This window comes from Triticum urartu, chromosome 3A, assembly GCF_056163025.1.
Source record: "Triticum urartu cultivar PI428250 chromosome 3A, HENAU_Tu73, whole genome shotgun sequence".
Lineage (NCBI taxonomy): Eukaryota > Viridiplantae > Streptophyta > Magnoliopsida > Poales > Poaceae > Triticum > Triticum urartu.
In genome coordinates this window covers 181,918,060-181,939,327 of record NC_141875.1, presented here as the reverse complement: position 1 = coordinate 181,939,327, position 21,268 = coordinate 181,918,060, and the positions used below count along the sequence as shown (strand labels likewise).

Here is a 21,268-nt window from a genome sequence, read left to right as displayed (position 1 = left end):
CAAACGGGATAAAAACTGAAGAAAATATGCCCTAGAGGCAATAATAAATTTGTTATTTATATTTCCTTTTATCATGATAAATGTTTATTATTCATGCTAGAATTGTATTAACCAGAAACTTAGTACATGTGTGAATATATAGACAAACAAAGTGTCACTAGTTTGCCTCTACTTGACTAGCCCATTGAATCAATGACGGTTATGTTTCCTAACCATAGACATGAGTTGTCAATTGATTAACGGGATCACATCATTAGAGAATGATGTGATTGACTTGACCCATCCGTTAGCTTAGCATGATGATTGTTTAGTTTGTTGCTTTTGCTTTCTCCATAACTATACATGTTCCTATGACTATGAGATCATGCAACTCCCGAATATCGGAGGAACACTTTGTGTGCTACCAAACGTCACAACGTAACTAGGTGATTATAAAGGTGCTCTACAGGTGTCTCTGATGGTGTTTGTTGAGTTGGCATGGATCGAGATTAGGATTTGTCACTCCGATTGTCGGAGAGGTATCTCTGGGCCCTCTACGTAATGCACATCACTATAAGCCTTGCAAGCAATGTGACTAATGAGTTAGTTATGGGATGTTGCATTACGGAACGACTAAAGAGACTTGCCGGTAACGACATTGAACTAGGTATCAAGATACCGACGATCAAATCTCGGGCAAGTAACATACCGATGACAAAGGGAACAACGTATACCGTTATGCAGTTTGACTTATAAAGATCTTCGTAGAATATGTAGGAACCAATATGAGCATCCAGGTTCCGCTATTGGTTATTGACCGGAGATGAGTCTCGGTCATGTCTACATAGTTCTCGAACCCATAGGGTCCGCACGCTTAACGTTCGGTGACGATCGATATTACGAGTTTATGTGTTTTGATGTACCGAAGGTAGTTCGGAGCTCCAAATTTGATCACAGACATGACGAGGAGTCTTGAAATGGTCGAGACATAAATATCGATATATTGGAAGCCTATATTTGGACATCGGAATGGTTTCGAGTGGTTCAGGAATTTTTGCGGAGTACCGGGAGGTTACCGGAACCCCCCGGGGAGTATATGGGCCTTATTGGGCCTTAGTGGAATAGAGGAGAGGGAAGGGAAAAGAGGGAGGCGCGCCCCCCAAGCCCAATCCGAATTGGGAGGGGGCCAGCCCCCCTTTCCTTCCTCCCTCTCTCCTCCTTCCTTCCTCTCCTAATCCTACTTGGAAGGGCTCCTACTTCTACTAGGAAAGGGGGAATCCTACTCCCGGAGGGAGTAGGACTCCCCCAGGGCACGCCATAGAAAGGGCCGGCCCTCCCCCTCCTCCACTCCTTTATATATGGGGGAGGGGGCACCCCATAGACACACAAGTTGATCAGTTGATCTTTTAGCCGTGGGTGGTGCCCCTCCACCATAATCCACCTCAGTTATATCGTAGCGGTGCTTAGGCGAAGCCCTGTTCCGGTAGCAACATCATCACCGTCATCACGCTGTCGTGCTGATGAAACTCTCCCACAAAGCTCTACTGGATCGTGAGTTCGCGGGACGTCACCGAGCTGAACGTGTGCAGATCGCAGAGGTGCCATACGTTCTGTACTAGGGATCGGTCAATCATGAAGACGTACGACTACATCAACCGCGTTGTCATAACGCTTCCGCTTACGATCTACGAGGGTATGTGGACGATACTCTTCCCTCTCGTTGCTATGCATCACCATGATCTTGCGTGTGCATAGGAAATTTTTTGAAATTGCTGTGTTCCCCAACAAAAACTTATGGAGATTTGTTTTTGGAATATATGTGATTTTTGGGAAGAAGAATCAACGCGAGACGATGCCCGAGGGGCCACGAGGCAGGGGGGCGCTCCCTCGACCCTCGCGGCCACCCCGTAAGGCGGTTTGTGCCCTTCTTTCGCCGCAAGAAAGCCAATATTGGATACAAATCGTGTTAAAATTTCAGCCCAATCGAAGTTAGGGATCTTTGGGAATATAAGAAACGGTGAAAGGCCAGAATCTAGAACGCAGAAACAGAGAGAGACAGAGAGACAGATCCAATCTCGGAGGGGCTCTCGCCCCTCCACCTCCATGGAGGCCATGGACCAGAGGGGAAACCCTTCTCCCATCTAGGGAGAAGGTCAAGGAAGAAGAAGAAGAAGGGGGCCCTCTCCCCCTCTCTCCCGGTGGCGCCGGAACGCCGCCCAGGCCATCATCGTGTGACGGCGATCTACACCAACACCTCCATCATCTTCACCAACATATTCATCACCTTCCCCCATCTATCTACAGTGGTCCACTCTCCTGCAACCCATTGTACCCTCTACTTAAACATGGTGCTTTATGCTTCATATTATTTTCCAATGATGTGTTGCCATCCTATGATGTCTGAGTAGATTTTCATTGTCCTATCGGTAATTGGTGAATTGCTATGATTGGTTTAATTTGCTTGTGGTTATGCTGCTGTCCTTTGGTGCCCATCATATGAGCGCGCGCGTGGATCACACCATTGGGTTAGTTGTATGTTGATAGGACTATGTATTGGAGGGCAAGAGCGAAAGAAGCTTCAACCTAGCATAGAAATTGATGCATACAGGATTGAAGGGGGACCAATATATCTTAATGCTATGGTTGGGTTTTACCTTAATGAACGTTACTAGTTGCGGATGCTTGCTAATAGTTCCAATCATAAGTGCATAGAATTCCAAGTTAGGGATGACATGCTAGCAGTGGCCTCTCCCACATAAAACTTGCTATTGGTCTAGTAAAGTAGTCAATTTCTTAGGAACAATTTCACAACTCCTACCACCACTTTTCCACACTTGCTATACTAACTTTATTGTGTCTTTATCTAAACAGCCCCTAGTTTTTATTTACGTGCTATTTATATTCTTGCAAACCTATCCCGTTACACATACAAAGTACTTCTAGTTTTATACTTGTTCTAGGCAAAGCGAACGTCAAGCGTGCGTAGAGTTGTATCGATGGTCGATAAAACTTGAGGGAATATTTGTTCTACCTTTAGCTCCTCGTTGGGTTCGACACTCTTACTTATCGAAAGAGGCTACAATTGATCCACTATACTTGTGGGTTATCACTCTTGTGCCCGCTCCGCGTCTGGCTCGGCCCAGGTCTGATCAAGACTATGGGCGTTGAACACCGGCATCATGGTGATGATTGAGGTCAAGGCAGAGTTGTTGCACAAGGGGATCACGCCCGCCGTCAACCTGAGCGGCCTGCCGCCCTTGAGGTGGTACAACTTTTGGCAGAGAGTCGCATGTTGCATGACTGTCAGGTTGTTCTTCAGGACAGGGCGCAGCCTCATGATATCTGCAGCGTTCCGGTATTCCCAGGCTGGTCTCCCTTTGTCCTGTAGAGGGGCGATGCAGCGGCCGAGGAAGTCGGCACCAACCATCTCGATTGTGAGCCCGACAGTCTTGAGGCGATGTATCCTAGTGGTCGCGATGGTGAACTTCTCGTCTTGAGGGTCGAGGTCGCCCCAATCACCGCCGCAGGTCGGTTTCACTTGTCGGGGCATACAGAACGGTTGCGGGTCCTTCTCCACAATCCAGCACCATATGCCCCGCCATTCGTCCCACTTATCATGGTGGGCCCCGTCTGGATACGCCTTCTTGGTCAGTGCCCTTGGGATCCAGGTGACGCGGCCAGAAAGGGCCCCTCCTGGCTGGATGCGGGGAACGAAGTAATGGCGGAAGAGGGCCGTATTGGGGACCACCCCGGCGAAGTTCTCACAGAGGTGGGCGAAGGTGGACATACATGCCACGGCATTCGGCGTGAAATCCAAGATATGGAAGCCGAATGTGTGCATGATGTCGTTGCAGAAATCAGAAAATGGGGGGCAGAGACCGCAGTAGAAGTAATCGATGAAGAAAGGGAATTTATCTGGGGCGGGCTCGGTGCGAGAAGCTAGGGTGACGTGGGTAGCAGGGTGCCCCGTCGTCGCTCTCCCCCACATACACAGATACCGGCCCTTCAGCGCACGCGCGTCGAGCGTCGGAGCAAAGACGACGTGCTCCCTCTGCATATTCACCAACTCGCTCTCCGGCACCTCTTCCCCCTCGCTCGCCTTGGGCGCCTCCTTGATCTTGCTCGCTTTAGGCGCCATAAGAGACTGGAGAGAAGTGGGAGGCCGAGGATGGTGGGAGCGCAGAGGCGGCGGATGGATGAGGAAGCTCTGGTTTGGGCTCAAGGAGGAAGACGACGGTGGTTCCTAGATTGGAATGGGCGAAGGGGTAAATGAGCAGCGCCCCTGCGGATTCCTGTTTTTGTGGGGAAGACGCTGGGCTGCCTCTTTACTGTTCGATGTGAAGGCATGTTCGCAGGCGTGCTGCTGCTGCGACCGTTCCGCGCACGACCCCCACGTCGTGCACTCAATGCGGATCGTGGGGAAGCACAGCTGGCGAGATGATTACAGTGGTTAACCCCTGCCACGCGTACCCGCGCACTGTTTGGACCTATCCCAACAACGCATCGCACACGCGTGTGTAGCCCAAGCCCCGGGGCTCCTGTCGGTGTACTAAAGTTTGGGCCCTTTGGTACCCCTTACTTGTGAACGGGCAGTTGCAGCCGCACCCGCGGCAAGGCTTGACGGGGGCAGCTGGAGGCGAAATACAAGATGACCAAGGCGGCATCCGAGCCCGTAATCAGATAGCAGAAGTGTAACACCCTCGATGCGACTATATCTCCCATGTGTCGAGGCACGACTTAGAGGCATAATCGCATTGAAGGCATATGTCGCAAGTTAGGCAATCTTCACAAACATCCCATGTAATATAATTAATAAAAGGGGAGATATAGTCGCATCGAGGGTGTTACAAGTTGGTAATCAGAGCCTTCCCCGACCTTAGGAGCCCCATTGCTTGATCGTTTTTAGCGGCCGAGTTGTGTCTAGAAAAATGTTTTGAGTCATTTAGGAATTATATATCGGAGAGTTTAGGAATTCTTTTTACTTCCCAGTCTCCTCATCGCTCTGGTAAGGCATCCTGACGTAGAGTTTTGACTCTTCTCTTCTCAAATTTCATTAAAAAAAATTTAGGATCACGCGGGTATCTTGGAATCGTTCCGATGGTTTTATGATGAGAACATTGTCTTGGTGCCTCCTGTCAGGGGTTTTGTGGAAGTGTCCCGGGGAGTTGAGCTCTGAGGTGTTGTCGTCATAATTTTATCGTTGCAATTCTGGAATACCTGAGTCTAGTACGCCGACATCGAAAATCTCTTTTATGCAGTTCGTTGGTGAGATAACCTCGACGCCACCCAGTACTGGGGCGGGAGTTCGGGAGTATCGCCATAACTTGTATAACGGATGCTTTTCGAAGGTTGAGGTAGATGGTTTCCGAAGTTTTTCTCGGTATGTGTTGAAGGATGGATACAGCTGGATGTAGGATTTTCTAGATTTGAGTGAGATATTATGCTTCCCCTGTATCCCCAACACCTGATTGCATAACCGGAAAGGTTCGGGAGTTCCATAGGTGGGAATTCTTGTAGCTCTAGTTCTTCTTCCACGGATATTTGGTTTGAGATTGGAATTTCTTACCGAGTATTCGTTCTTGAGCCGTACCTTGTTGATTTATTTCTCTACCTAAATTCTAAGTGGCTTCTCAATTTATGGATATGTGACCATTTCAAGACAGAATGGGTCTCATCCGGCCTAGTTCTTCTCCGTGGGGTTGTGGTGTTTTTTTTATGAAGAAGAAGGATGGAACGGACCGACTTTGTGTTGATTACCGTCCATTGAACAAGAAGACCATCAAGAATAAATACCCACTTCCCAACATCAACGAGCTGTTCGAACAACTCAAAGGTGCCCAAGTATTCTCCAAGCTTGATCTCCGTATGGGTTATCATCAAATTCGAATCCGTGAGCAAGATATTCCCAAGACGGCCTTCAGGACAAGCTATGGTTCATATGAATACATTGTCATGTCTTTTGGCCTCGTCAACGCTCCTCCGACGTTCTCTCGCATGATGAAATTCATCTTCAACGCCTACACCAATGACTTCGTTTTGGTCTATCTCGACGACATTCTGGTTTTCTCGAAGAACAAGGAAGATCATGCCAAGCACTTGCGTTTGGTTCTTGATAAGCTCAGGGAACACAAGTTCTACGCCAAGTTCTCCAAGTGCGAATTTTGGCTCGATGAGGTTCTTTATCTTGGTCATATCATCTCTGCCAAGGGCATTGCCGTGAATCCTGAGAAGGTGTCTGCAATTATGAATTGGGAACCTCCTCAGAACGTGAAGCAACTCCATAGCTTCCTTGGTCTCGCAAGCTATTGCCGAAGATTCATTGAAAACTTTTCTAAGATCGCGAAGCCTCTCTCAAATCTTCTCCAGAAGCACGTCAAGTACGTTTGGTCTCCGGAGTGTGACATTGCTTTCAACACTTTGAAAGAGAAATTGATCACTGCTCCAGTTCTGACTCCGCCAGATGAATCCAAGCCGTACGAGGTCTTTTGTGATGCCTCTCTCCAAGGTCTTGGCGCAGTGTTGATGCAAGAGAAGAAAGTTGTTGCTTATACCTCTCGCCAGTTGAAGCCCAATGAGAAGAACTACCCCACTCATGATCTCGAGTTGGCGGCAGTTGTGCATGCTCTTTTGACTTGGAGACATCTATTATTGGAAAGAAAAGTGGACATTTTCACTGACCACAAGAGTCTCAAGTACATCTTCACTCATCCTAATCTCAACCTCAGGCAAACTCGATGGGTCGAAATGATTCAAGAGTATAATCCGAGTATCGAGTGTACTCCAGGCAAGGCCAATGTGATTGCTGACGCATTGAGCAGGAAGGCTTATTGCAACAGTCTTATTCTCAAGCCTTATCAACCCGAGCTTTGTGAAGCTTTCCGCAAACTTAATCTGCAAGTTGTTCCTCAAGGTTTCCTCGCCAACCTTCTAGTCTCTCCTACCTTGGAAGACCAGATTCACCAAGCGCAGCTTCTTGATGCTATGGTGAAAAAGGTGAAGATTGGGATTGTCAAGAATCAACCCAAGTACAAGTGCTACCGCCTTGATGACAAGGACACTCTCTTCTTCGAGGATCGTATTGTTGTGCCCAAAGGTGACCTCCGTAAAGTGATCATGAACGAGGCTCACAATTCTCTCCTCTCCATCCACCCTGGGAGCACGAAGATGTATCAGGACCTCAAGCAGGCTTATTGGTGGACTCGAATGAAGCGCGAGATCGCTCAGTTCGTGAATGAGTGTGATGTCTGCAGAAGAGTGAAGGCAGAACACAAAAGGCCAGCTGGTCTCCTCCAACCTCTTGCCATTCCAGAATGGAAGTTTGAACACATTGAAATAGACTTCGTGACTGGGTTTCCAAAGTCCAAGCATGGCAATGATGCTATATTCGTTGTCATCGATAAACTCACCAAAGTGGCTCACTTTCTGCCTATCAAAGAGTCAATCACTGCAGCTCAATTGACGGAACTCTATACCTCTCGAATTGTCTCTCTGCACGGTATTCCACAAGTGATCGCTTCAGACCGTGGCAGCATCTTTACCTCCAAGTTTTGGGATTCTTTTTAGAAGGCCATGGGCACCAACATCCGCTTCAGCACAGCTTTCCATCCTCAAACTAGCGGTCAAGTCGAGCGTGTCAACCAGATTCTTGAAGATATGCTCAGGGCTTGTGTGATCTCCTTCGGCATGAAGTGGGAGGATTGTCTTCCTTATGCTGAATTCTCCTACAACAATAGTTTTCAAGCAAGTTCGGGCAAGGCCCCATTTGAAATTCTGTATGGCAGGAAGTGCCGTACCCCTCTCAACTGGTCTGAAATCGGTGAACGCCAGCTTTTGGGAAATGACTTAATCACAGAGGCAGAGGAAATGTGCAAAGTCATTCGAGATAACCTCAAAGCAGCCCAATCCCGCCAGAAGAGCTACTATGACAGTAAGCACCGTGATTTGGCTTTCGAGATCGGAGATCATGTTTACCTCCGCGTCTCTCCTATGAAAGGTACTCGTCGCTTCGGTATCAAAGGGAAGCTTGCCCCCAGATACGTGGGACCTTTCAAGATTGTCAGCAAGAGAGGCGATCTCGCCTATCAACTCGAGCTTCCTTCAAACTTTGCAAATGTTCATGATGTGTTCCATGTCTCTCAGCTTCGAAAGTGCTTCAAGACTCCTGACCGCACCGTCAACTTCGAGGACATTGAGCTCCAAGAAGATCTCTCCTATCGTGAGCACCCAGTTGCTATTCTTGAAGAGACTGAACGCAAGACTCGCAATAAGTCAATCTAATTCCTCAAAGTCAAGTGGTCACATCATTCCGACTGTGAAGCTACCTGGGAACGCGAGGATCACCTCTGTTCTGAGTACCCGGCGTTCTTTCAGTCCTAGATCTCGGGACGAGATCCTTTCGTAGTGGTGGAGTGTTGTAACACCCCGGATGTAACTTACCCAATTTGTACTCCAACTCTTGCCGTTTTCGGCTTTAAGTTATTTTATTTTCTCGGGTTCGGGTTTTTGTCTCCATGTGTTTTTGTCGTTGTCATGCATCTCATATCATGTCATCATGTGCATTGCATTTGCATACGTGTTCCTCTCATGCATTCGAGCATTTTCGTTGTTGTCCGTTTTGCATTCCGGCGCTTTGTTCTCCTCCGGTGGTCATTTCCACCTTTCTTTCGTGTGTGGGGATTAAACATTTCCGGATTGGACCGAGACTTGCCAAGCGGCCTTGGTTTACTACCGGTAGACCGCCTGCCAAGTTTCGTATCATTTGGACTCCGTTTGATACTCCAACGGTTAACCGAGGGACCGAAAAGGCCTCGTGTGTGTTGCAGCCCAACACCCTCCAAGTTGGCCCAAAACCCACCTAAACCTTCTCCATCATCTAGAGCGTTCGATCACGATCGTGTGGCCGAAAACCACACCTCATTTGGACTCTCCTAGCTCCTCCTATGCTTATATATAGCCCCCCTCCGAAATTCCCGTTCTTCTCCCTCCGAAACCCTAGATCCGCCCCCCCCCCCGGCCCTCTCCGCCGCCAACCGGGCCGCCTCCACGCGCCACGCCGCCCACGCGTCGTCCCCGCCGCCGCCTTCTTCTGCGCTGGCCGGCGAGCTCGTCGACCGAGCCTGCCGGCTCTGCCCCTCGCCGCCGCGGGCGAGACGCCGCGCCGCCACCTCGCCTCTTGTCGACGCCGCCAAGTCCGACGCCGCGCCACCCGCCGCCGTCCGGCGACCTCCTCCGGCCACCGCCTCGCCTCCTCGCGCCGGCAAGCTCCTCAACTCCGGCGGCCACCTCCGATTCCGGCGATCCTCGTAAAACGTGCACCAGATCTCAGATCTAGATCCAAAACGTGGGTTGACTTTTTGCCCAAAACCCTAGTTCATATGCTCCTGTTCATTGCATCGTAACTCCGCATCCGTAGCTCTGTTTGGGGCATATAGCATATCAAAATGTTCGCCTCAGAGAGTAAATCATTTCATTCCATTGCATCATTTTCATTTGAGTTCATCTTGATGCCCGAAATGCTGTTAGAAGAGGGCTACCTGAGTTATTTGTCAGATCTGCTGCTCCATTTAGCTATTTGTCTTTTTTGCCATGATTATTGTGTGCATGAGATGCCCATGAGCTCTACATATGTTTTGTTAAGGGTCTTGCCATCTTTCCAGAGGTACAATCCATATATTTTTGTAATGTGTGTGGTGACTAGCACAAGCTTGCAAAGTGAGGCACTTGGTAAAGCTGATTTCAGGGACTTAGCATTTCCACTAAGTCCTTGAGCTGTTTATCTCATGTGGCCATATGTTCATGTTGTTTCCTAGTGATTCGTGCCTCTTTTGAGGATGATCAGTAAGGATGTTTTGTTAATCTTGTAGTGATCTATCCATCCATGTCTTGGTTTGAAATTATGGAGCACCCTAGCTTGAGTCAATCGAGCTCTACTTTTGCTACTTCGTGAATCTGGGCAGATTGTCTACTTGTTAGCGATTTTGCCGATGATGTTGTAGTTGATCCGTGCATGCTATGCTTTTGTTCTTGCCATGTCTAGCTTGCATTTTGTGTATTATTGATGGGTGTATGCTTAGATTATCATGACTTGCTCCGTAGTGAGTGCATCGAGCTCGTAAACATGCCTACTTGATATCTGTTTTCAGCATGCTCCAGTTTTCACTAAGCCTGAGAACTGATTATGTTTTTGCCATGTTCCCATGCTTGGAATTGTATTTTATGATCCCTTTTGGCTCAAGGTCACTAAGGGACTTTTGTTAAGCTCTTTGAGTGGCTCCATTCCATGTTTTACTTTGCCATGTTCAGGTCCTGTAGCATATAGTTTTGTTGCTCCGAAGAGTGCTACCTGATCTGAAATTCCAGACAAGTGTTAATTTCACTAAGTCTGAAATCTGTTTACCATATGTATTTTTGCCATGCTTGTTTGAACCTGTTAATGGATGAATTGGCCGTAGCTCAGTGCTAGACTTTTGTTAAGCATCATGAATGCATCCCTGCCATGTATTTTTATGCCATGTTTGGGTGGTGTAGCATGTTCATCTCGTTGCATTTAGATGGCTACTTGCTGTAAATCGCAGAACGTAGTCATATTTGAATCGCTTGCCATTTCCAAACCGTAACTCCGATTCCGGCGTTCTTTATATCATTTTCAAGCGATTTCATCTCTTGGATTCCCAAGTTGAGGCCAGGTTCATGCATTCCTTATCAAATCTTGCATATGCATCCCGCATCGCATCCCGCATAGCATACCATCTTTGCATCATATTGTTTGAGCTTTGCACGTGGTTGATTGTGTCATTGTTACTTGTTTGTCTTGTTTGGGTAGAGCCGGGAGACGAGTTCGCTAACGAGGATCCCGTTGAGTTTGCTTTTGAGGATCCAGTCAACTCTGACAACCTTGCAGGCAAGATGATCATACCCTCGAAATCACTACTATCTTTGCTATGCTAGATTGCTCGCTTTTTTGCTATGCCAATGCTACGATGCCTACCATTTGCTTTCAAGCCTCCCAAATTGCTATGTCAAACCTCTAACCCACCATGTCCTAGCAAACCGTTGATTGGCTATGTTACCGCTTTGCTCAGCCCCTCTTATAGCGTTGCTAGTTGCAGGTGAAGATTGGAGGCCGTTCCTTGTTGGAACATTTATTTAATTGTTGGGATATCATCATATTGCCATGTTATCTTAATGCATCTATATACTTGGTAAAGGGTGGAAGGCTCGGCCTCTCGCCTAGTGTTTTGTTCCACTCTTGCCGCCCTAGTTTCCGTCATATCGGTGTTATGTTACGCGGTTGGGTTATAATGGGAACCCCTTGATAGTTCGCCTTGATTAAAGCTTTTCCAGCAATGCCCAACCTTGGTTTTACCATTTGCCACCTAACCCCTTTTTCCCTTGGGTTTCCGAAGCCTGAGGGTCATCTTATTTTAAACCCCACCCCCCCCCCCCGGGCCAGTGCTCCTCTGAGTGTTGGTCCGAACTGAGCTGCCTGCGGGGCCACCTCGGGGCAACTTGAGGGTTGGTTTTACTCGTAGCTAGTCTCATCTGAGTGTGCCCTGAGAACGAGATATGTGCAGCTCCTATCGGGATTTGTCGGCACATTCGGGCGGTGTTGCTGGTCTTGTTTTAACCTGTCGAAGTGTCTTGAAGAACCGAGGTACCGAGTCTGGTCGGAACATCTCGGGAGGAGGTCTATTCCTTCGTTGACCGTGAGAGCTTGTCATGGGCTAAGTTGGGACTCCCCTGCAGGGATTTGAACTTTCAAAAGCCGTGCCCGCGGTTATGGGCAGATGTGAATTTGTTAATGTCCGGTTGTAGATAACTTGAACCTTAATTTAATTAAAATGAATCAACTGAGTGTGTTACCGTGATGGCCTCTTCTCGGCGGAGTCCGGGAAGTGGACACGGTGTTGGAGTAATGCTTGTGCAGGTTGTTCTCTAGATTTCTCACTCGCGCTTTGCCTCCTCTTTTCGCTCTCTTTTGCGAACAGGATAGCCACCACATATGCTAGTCGCTTGCTGCAGCTCCACATATTTACCTTGCCTTACCTATAAGCTTAAATAGTCTTGATCGCGAGGGTGCGAGATTGCTGAGTCCCTGTGGCTCACAGATTACTATTACACCAGATGCAGGGCCTGATGATTCCGCTTCAGGTGACGCGCTCGAGCTCAAGTGGGAGTTCGACGAGGACTCTCAATGTTACTATGTTTCCTTTCCTGATGATCAGTAGTGGTGCCCAGTTGGGGGTGATCGGGACCGTGTCGCATGTTGGGTTATTTTTTATTTTGGCGCCGTAGTCGGGCCATGAGTGCTTGAATGATGTAATGTTATTTATGTACCTTGATTGATGTGGCGAGTGTAAGCCAACTATGTTATCTCCCCTTTTATTAATTATATTACATGGGATGTTTGTGAAGATTGCCTAACTTGCGACATATGCCTTCAATGCGATTATGCCTCTAAGTCGTGCCTCGACACGTGGGAGATATAGTCCGCATCGAGGGTGTTATAAGAAGACAAGCTGGGGCCCCGGCAAGATTCTTGCCGGGATGGCTCGCGAGGCCCCGGCAAGATACTTGCCAGGATAGTTTGCGAACCACCAGCAAGACCATCACCCTTGGGGTTGAGAGCTCTGACACCATCGACAATGTCAAGACCAAGATCCAAGAGCGTCTGTGTGGTGGCATGCCGATCTTTGTGAAGACCAGAAGGCAAAGTTCCGAGCAAGGCTCTTGCCGGGGACGCTTGCGATTTTGCCGGGGACGTTTGCAAGGTCGCGGCAAGACTCGGGCACGGCAAGGTTCCGCCACCCTGTCACCGCTCCAGCACAACAACCAGCCTGCCAGCCAAGCAAGCATCTGCGTGATGGCATGCAGATCTTCATGAAGATCCTGCCACCGCTCCAACGCAATGGCTAGCCAGTCAGCTTGGCATTGCATGCCTCGTCATCCTGGGTGCGTGTCAAGACGGGGTGAGGCGGCAACGGATGGGACGGGCTCTATTTCCGTCCCCGATAAAGTTAGTGGCACGTAAATAGCGCATTTAATGTGTTTGTCCTAAGACGTCAGTGAGCATGTACACTGTAGCTACTTTACACCTCCTCTGTACGCCACTGTGGTAGCCCTTTGGTATAAAAGGAGGCCCAAGGCGATGCAGGAAGGGACTTTTTAGGACTTTCCGACCCAGTTTGCATGCGAAGCAGCTAGCTGAAGCTCAAGAACACTCAAATACATTAAAAGCATGACTAGAGTTTTACGCTTCTCAGCCGTCCGAACCTAGGTAAAAATCCCTCGTGTTAATCGTTAGATCTGCTCTTTGTGCATCCTTCTTCCCCTGCCAAACCGTAGAAGGGATCCACGTGATCCCATAGGTGTCGTTTTCCCGACAGCTGGAGCATGAATTCAATAGCGTGTGGATGCACTGTCCTATTGTGTTTTATCAGGGAAACATGAGTCTATCAAAGGCAGGTTTGGAAAGGGAGTTTCCGGTGAAGTAGGTAGGTAGGAGGAGGTTATCTCGCTGTCTCTAGTCTAGTCCCGTTGTGCTTTATCATAATGCTTTGCCTTTGCTTGCCATTCCATTTCTTGTTAGGTCCAGGATCCTATTTTCACAAAGAAAGGTCCCATATCTTGGTGATCAGATATTGAAATTCATTTTGACGCCAGGACATTCCTTTCGAACACCAAAAAAGTCAGACAGCCACAAACCGAGGGCCCTGGCTTCTCACTTTAACATACTCTGACAAAATGTGTTGATTCGCTTTAACATACTGATCAAGCAAGCAATGCTGCAGTGTGTTAGATCCGAAGAGTCTCCCTCCATGCAAATGACACTTTGGTTAGCTGGGGAATCCTTATCTTGCTTGTGAACTATTTCCACAGAAAAGCGTGAGCATTTTCTAGTAGGAGCGGAAACCTAGCTGGACAGAGCAGAAAAGTCAGATAAGTGACCATTCAGCTAACTGCGCTCACGATGCGTCCAACCATGCACCCAAGTGAAGTTCAGACTAACAAAGGTCGAAATTCACACTTTTCTACAGCATGCATTTGTGCTTGCACGCCGGTTCAAATCAATAAAACAAGATTTTTTTTTTGTTAATTGGTTCACATCCTCGTTGAAACACAAGACGATTTCGTCCCACGACCGCTGCCACCCAGACAAGGCTTGTTAATTCTAGTCACCAGCGGCGTAACGGGACCTTCCGATGCGAGCCATGCAGCGTCATACTCCTACTCAGCATGCTACTCCACGGTAAGCGCGCGATCGCCATCTCTCCTCATCTTTAACTAAAGTAAAACACATGATTATGTCCTCATAACATGCATCTTTTTTCCTTTCCCGTGGCTTACCTACTGCCTGACTTGACATGCTTGGCGTGAGCCGAAACTCCGGAGGTCAAAGTACTCGCAGCTCACTTCAGGTTCCGTCACCAAACTAGCCCTTGTGAGAGAGACTTCCCGTTATAGTATCGTCGCGGCGTACGCACAGAGACGACGTAAGGGGCACACGAGCGAACAAAGCTTTATGCATCGAGAAATGCTACTTAAATCTCGAATCGCAACGATCTGCATCGCATCCGCAGTGACCAATCACCAACCCAAAATCTGCACACATCACCTCGTCCCTTTGCTTGAGCTTCAAGTAGGAATACTCCTAGTTGCTAGTTGCAGCGGCGCACAGGTCACCCGCCTCCTTAACCCGCACGGCCACACCAACTCTGCTTTGAGCCCAATCTTTTCGCCTCGTCTCACTCCTTCCCCGCTATATAAGCACCGGGCCTGCTCGGCATCTCCGGCCAAACCAGACCAGCAGCGGCGGGAGACATCAGAGCAAAGCAGACAATCGCAGCAGTGGAGTAGGGCGGGCACCATGATGATGGCCCGGGTTTCCTCCGCCCTGTTTCTTGCGATGGTGGCGCTTGTCCTCGCGGTGCCGGCGCTTGCCGGCGACCCGGACTACCTCCAGGACATCTGCGTCGCCGACCTCAAATCAGGTAAGTGTAGCTCAAGATCTCCTGAATTCCTATTCAAATTGGATCGGTGCTGTGCTTCTGCTCTGCATTGAAGACGTACGGCTATACAGTTTTGTACCGTCTGACACCCTGACGTAGTACAACGTACCGTAGGACAGAATTCACGTTAGGTACTTATAAATGCTAAATCCAGTGCCAGTTGATGGTTGGAGACAGTGCAATCGATATTACCGATGTGATGATTGGAAGTAAACAAGTTTAGCATTCAAAATGTATGATCATAGTCTTCCTTCCCAACAATTCAATAGTTTGCTCGTTTCTAGTTTCATTCAAATGGTGATTCAGTATGAAATCGGTCCTCCTGATTTTGTACGAATACTGAACCAACTACTATCATGCTTCAATTTCATCTAAACTTCAGGTTCCATAATATAGAATCGGAGCAATTTTTTTCTTTACAAAACCATCATTCCGAACAACCAGATAGTAGGGACAACGCAAAAGATCGTGACCAATGGCCGTCCATGCGTTTCCAACGGCAAATGTACGAGCCTTATTTAACTGTGTAAGCCGTTCCCACGCGCAGACCTCACGGTGAACGGGTTCCCGTGCAAGGCGAACGCGACGGCGGACGACTTCTTCACCGGGGTCCTCGCCAAGCCCGGTGCCACCAACACCACGGCCGGCTCCGTCGTCACCGGCGCCAACGTGGAGAAGGTCCCGGGCCTCAACACCCTCGGCGTCTCACTCTCGCGCATCGACTACGCCCCCGGCGGGCTCAACCCGCCGCACACCCACCCGCGCGCCACCGAGGTCGTCTTCCTCCTCTATGGCGAGCTCGACGTCGGCTTCATCACCACCGCGAACAAGCTCTTCGCCAAGACCATCTCCCAGGGCGACGTCTTCGCCTTCCCGCGCGGCCTCGTGCACTTCCAGAAGAACAATGGTGACAAGCCCGCCGCCGTCATCTCCGCCTTCAACAGCCAGCTCCCCGGCACGCAGTCCCTCGCCATGACGCTCTTCGGGGCCTCCCCGGAGGTACCCGACGACGTGCTCGCCAAGGCATTTCAGATTGACACTGTGGAGGTTGACAAGATCAAGGCCAAGTTTGCCCCGAAGAAGTGAAGGGCCGGAGCACGAATAAGATTCAGACTTTTGTAAAATACGTACATGTCTCGGTGGTTTATTTATTGATTTGTTGGTCTTCCAATAACTGCGTTAAGCATGTCATACTAATGCAGTCGTTTCGTGCATTCTTGCCGATCCGACTGGCTACCTGTGTAAGTGGCCTCAAGAACCAGAAATTTGTACTGCTAAGTTGGACTGTCGGAGTTTCGCAAAAAAAAAAAACTTTTGGAAAAGTAGAAGGAGAATATAATTTGTCCATTTTGTTAGAGCATCTACAGCAGGGCACCCCAAACCGGCCTCAAATGTTCAGGCGGCCCGCCCGGTCACTGACCGATCATGAAAACCTGACCTAGACGGACGCCTCGAACAGGCCTCAAACGCCCGGGCTGACCGGCACCCTTTATATCCCAGCCCAAATATGAGGTGGATATAGGGGCGCCCGGGCGTGCCCGCCACATAGGACTGACGATGGGGTCCCATGCGAAAATGACCGGAAACCCGGCGGTCCAATGAACGCCTCTTCTGTCGCCGCGGTGTGAACGTCGCGTGGCGCCGCTCCGGCTCGCCACGCGAGGCCAAAGTCGGCTATTTAAGCCGGCCGACGTCCCCAACCCTAGCCCATCCACCTCCTTCCTCTCTACGCCGCCACCCAAGCATGTCCGCCTCCTCTCCCCCGCTCTTCCAAGCTGTCTAGCATCGCCATGGTTCGGCGGCTAATCACCACATATGCTATGCTCACGCCGGAGCGCCGGAGGCAAATCTTAGAGGAGATCCAGGCAAGGCGCTCTGCCAGCATCGCTGTCGGGCTGCCTCTGAACTCGCCGGAGCTGAAGGAGGAGGAGCAGCAGCCGGAGGAGGAGAGGGAGGGAGGGCCGTTGCTGGAGCCGATGGAGGTGGCGGATTCGGAGGAGGAGGAGGCGGAGTAGCCTAGGAGGGTTCACCATGGCAGAGGCAGAGGCGGAGTTCGCCGTTGCCCAAACCGAGATGGCGGAGCAGCAGGCCATCCAGGAGTCCATCCAGGATCAGGCCTATGTTGGTTTTCAAATATCTGCGTTAAGCATGTCATACTAATGCAGTCGTGTCGTGCATTCTTTGCGACTTGACTGGCGATCTATGTAAGTGGACTGAAGAACGAGAAATTTGTACTGTTAAGTTGGACTGTTGGAGTACTGAAGGGGAGGATATAATTTGTCCATCTTGTTTTTTAAAGAGAAGGCCATCATAGCTAGCTTTATTAAAAAATTAACTAGAGATTACATCCTCCAATAGTTTAAGAATAAGACAAGCCAGAGGCTCGTTAATTCAACTACTATTAATCTTATTACATAAACTATGACTAGCTAGCACATGAGTTGCTTGGTTCGACAAACGAATACAATGCTTAAAAATAACCTTCCCAATAAGCGATGAAATGTCCCCACACCCGGCGAAAATGGCAGCGGCAGCATCCCACCATCTGGTTTGGCCTGAACAGTTCTCAATAACCGTTGTCGAATCTGATTCTGCTTCTACTCTAGGAAAACCAAGAGAGTTTGCAAAAGCGAGGCCGTTTCTCATTGCCAAAGCTTCGGAGGTGACCACATCTGATACATGTGCTAAGTATTTGCATTGGGCTGCTAAGAAGTTACCTTTTTCATCTCGAACGACTGTTGCCGTTGCTCCAACACCTTCATCTACATGGAATGAGGCATCCACATTCAATTTCACAAACCTTGGATTGGGTTTCAACCATCTTTTTTCATGCGCATCTCGACTCTTTTGATTTGCTTGATGGAAGTTGTTTGCAATAGCCAGAACCGCCATGGGCCACTGCGGTGGTGATCCATTGTGCGTGAATTCACTACGAATGCACCATAGGTACCAGCCCCCTACAGCAAGAATTTGTTTGACATCTAGGCTTGGCTTTAACGAATTTGTCCATCTTGTTAGACTGTATTCTACTCGAATTAATACATCCCTAATAACATCATCCTAACGGACCAGCCCATATAAGCATAATTCAAGTTCATTTTTTCAGAAACCCCCTCCTGTTTTGGGAAGTTTCCCGACTGGTTTTTTTTTATGTGTTGTTGGTCTTTCGGTTTCACTCGGTTTTTGTCCGGGTTTTTCTTTTTTTTATTTTTTTAATCTTCTCTTTATTTTTCCTTTTTAATTCTTTGTCAAATGCGTGAACTTTTTTCAAATTTGAATACTTTTTGAAAATTTGTGAACCTTTTTCAAATTTCATGAACTTGTTTCCAAATTCTGTTTTTTAAAAAAAATCATGAACTTTTTCCCATTTTGTGAACTTTTCCAAGTCTTGGACTTTTATCATGAACTTTTTTCAATTTTGATATTTTTTTTCTAAATCTCATGATTTTTTTTCAAATTTATGTTTTTTATCAATAATTGTTTTTGGACTTTTTGTTAACTTTCTTGAATATATGGGTTTTTTGAATTCGTGAACTTTTTTGTATGCTCATGAACTTTTTGAAAAAAAATATTGCAAACTTTTTCAAATTTCTAAACTTTTTTGGAATGATCAATGGCCGAGTCAATGGTCAATGGGTCAAGTCAAGTCAACATATCAAAACAAGTCTCTGCAAAAAAATTGTAGAGCAACCAGAGTGAGTGACCATATGGCGTTTATGGGCAGGCACAAGGTGCTGCAGTGGGCGCCAGTTGGCTTCCGCGGCGCCAAAGGCGCTGAATAAGAGGCCTGAGAGGTCAAAATAGCACCCATCATCTTCCACTAATTTCATCTCTCTCGGCAATGAGTAGCATTGATCTTCATCGGGTTTGTCAGATGTGATGGAACCCAGTACTCCAGTAGAGCTTTTCTAGCAGTCTTTAGAGATTGTGGGAGTTGGCTCTTGAACAAAGAAGGTGCTCCACCTCATCCACTTGGCAAACACCTAGGATTTGATGCATATATGACAACATAACCTCCCTAACAGACATAGTATCAGATGTGTGTGAACCATGCCCCTATCCAGATCTAGACCTGGATCTCCTATTTTATCTAGTATCTTCATGCATATATTAAGTATCCTTCACAATAGCGGTTTCCATGCCACTTTGTTTGATAGGATCTTCGGGTTTGTCCACACCTTCCTCTTCATCTTGATCTGTGGGCAGCTCTACTTCTATTGTGAATTTATAGAATTTGCCTGTAATGCCAAATGTTCTTTCCTCAGGGATCTTGCTAATATCTTTGTAGGAGATTTTGACCCTAATTGTCTCATGGAAGGTTTGAAAACAATGTTGCCAATCAACCTCTAAAAGAATACCACAACAGATGTTACTTGATCAAGGATAGACCATTCACACTATTTGGGATTCATCTTCTTTATCCTAATCCGGACCTCCTGCTAGGTAGGAACAGATTAAATCTCACCATCCCATACTTCTACATTGACTATTATCTTTACTTGCCCAAAGCAAAGATAAACAACCACCTATTCAACAAGATTTTCAGGTTGGAACTTTACCAAATAAGTCCAGTCATCTAAAGCATCGACTTGTAATAGGCCAATTGGTCTTATAAATGTTAGCAAACTCCCTGGCCAAATCCTATTTACTAATTTCATCTGACTCAAGGAACAATATTCCTACATTCTTCGGGATTCCAACATGACGGGAGTTTACACCAGGCATGTCCAAATGGTAGAATCCTAGCCCTGGAACAACACTACCAAAATACCTTGCCGCTAGGTATGGTCTTTTCATAACTAGACAATTCTCAACTTGATGGGTAACCATTTTGCAGATGAAGAAGCATTTCACACCGGGACACTTGTCTTAGTGGTGGTCTGGTTCTCCACAGCTAAAGTAGATCACATAAGCCATCAGGCCCTACACATTTCTTACTAATAGGTGCCCCTTTGGGTTCTTGCTTCTTTTTTTGTTGTTGCCTATTGCATTAATCCTTTTGGTTTCCTTGGATAGATACATCATCTCCTGATCCCTAAGTATTATTTCCCACCCACAACCTTGGGAACCACAACCCTTATTCTGACCACGGGCTGGTTGACCCATAGGGGGGCCGTTGAACCAGGGTGGAGGTATACCTTCCCACTACAGTCGTGTCTGGGAAAAAGGACCCTGGAACTGACCAGCAAATGCCATTGTGTGGCTGAACAAGGAAACTGAAACCATACGCAAAGGGGGCGGAGCTTGATGCATGGGGGGCCTGAGCATTGCCATTGTTGGTGTTGCGAGTGTCCATCGCCATCTCTATGGTTAATTGTGTTCCCCCTCTTCCCTCTACCTCTGCCTGAATATGCCATCGCTTCAAGTTCGTCCTCTGCACCTTGCTCCGAGGCGACGTTAGGGCGTGGGTAGGAGGGGTTTGGTGGGAGAAGCGAGGATGGGGGGCTGCCACTGCTCAACCCTAGCTTTATCAAAGTTGCTCCCAGCAAACGAGATCCAAAGATTATTGTGAAACTCGTTGACAACATCATCAACTTGGAACATGACGCCTCTTTTGTTTCAAACCGTGACTCCAGAAACAAAATCCACTGGAATCATCAAGGATCAGCGGCAGCAAGGGCACTGGTTCAAACGCAACATCCATTGCAGAAGATGCGGCCTAGACCCCGAGTTTCACGCAACACATACTCTGAGGAGAAGCGGATCCATCAGCCCTTGCCATGGAGGTGTCGTTGCGCCCATAGTTGATGAGTGCATCAATTGACTCGGTTCCTCACCAATGAGTATATGGCTTGTCCTCAACATTTTTGTTTTCCCACAAGAAGAGGCAAAGGAAGAAGAGAAGTTCCAGACTTGCTTTTTCGAAGTTGCATTCGTTTATCTGCTTGTGATTCTACAACTAAGCATGTGATTGTACCTTCTTGGCTATTCCGATATGTCATGGACCTACATAATCCATTAGGTGGCTGCTTTTGGTTTTGTAACTTGCTTAATAATTAATAAGAATGACTGTGTGCATCGTCAGTGGTTTAACTTTTTTCCAAAAAAGAAATAATAGGAAAAAAATGAAAAAACAAGTTGGTGCGGATGACCCACTATATTTAGTTGGCGTATGTTTGCTCAGGGTGATGGAAATTGTGAACGTATTTCATGGCAAGTTTAGTTGTAGGGTGTGGCAATTTCTTCGGATAAGCATGACAATTCCATGGTAGAGAAGACAACTTTTTCTTAAAAAAAATGCCATCGTTTGATCTCGATCGAACGGCTACGAGTGTGTTTGC

General features: G+C 47.8%; 1 protein-coding gene across 1 annotated transcript; it reads left to right on the top strand.

Moving 5' to 3' along the window:
* Window positions 1–14,665: 14,665 nt before the first annotated feature.
* Window positions 14,666–16,347, top strand: LOC125543589 (germin-like protein 5-1). The gene is made up of 2 exons (XM_048706974.2): window positions 14,666–14,969; window positions 15,535–16,347. The coding sequence occupies exons 1-2, from the start codon at window positions 14,846–14,848 to the stop codon at window positions 16,071–16,073; spliced, it is 663 nt and encodes a 220-aa protein (XP_048562931.2). The 5' UTR covers window positions 14,666–14,845; the 3' UTR covers window positions 16,074–16,347.
* Window positions 16,348–21,268: the final 4,921 nt, after the last annotated feature.

Excerpts from the sequence above, each read along its gene's own strand:
- LOC125543589 (XM_048706974.2), top strand. The coding sequence starts at position 14,846 with ATGATGATGGCCCGGGTTTCCTCCGCCCTGTTTCTTGCGATGGTGGCG. Across the intron at positions 14,970-15,534 it reads CGTCGCCGACCTCAAATCAG|ACCTCACGGTGAACGGGTTC; the intron begins GTAAGTGTAGCT and ends TCCCACGCGCAG.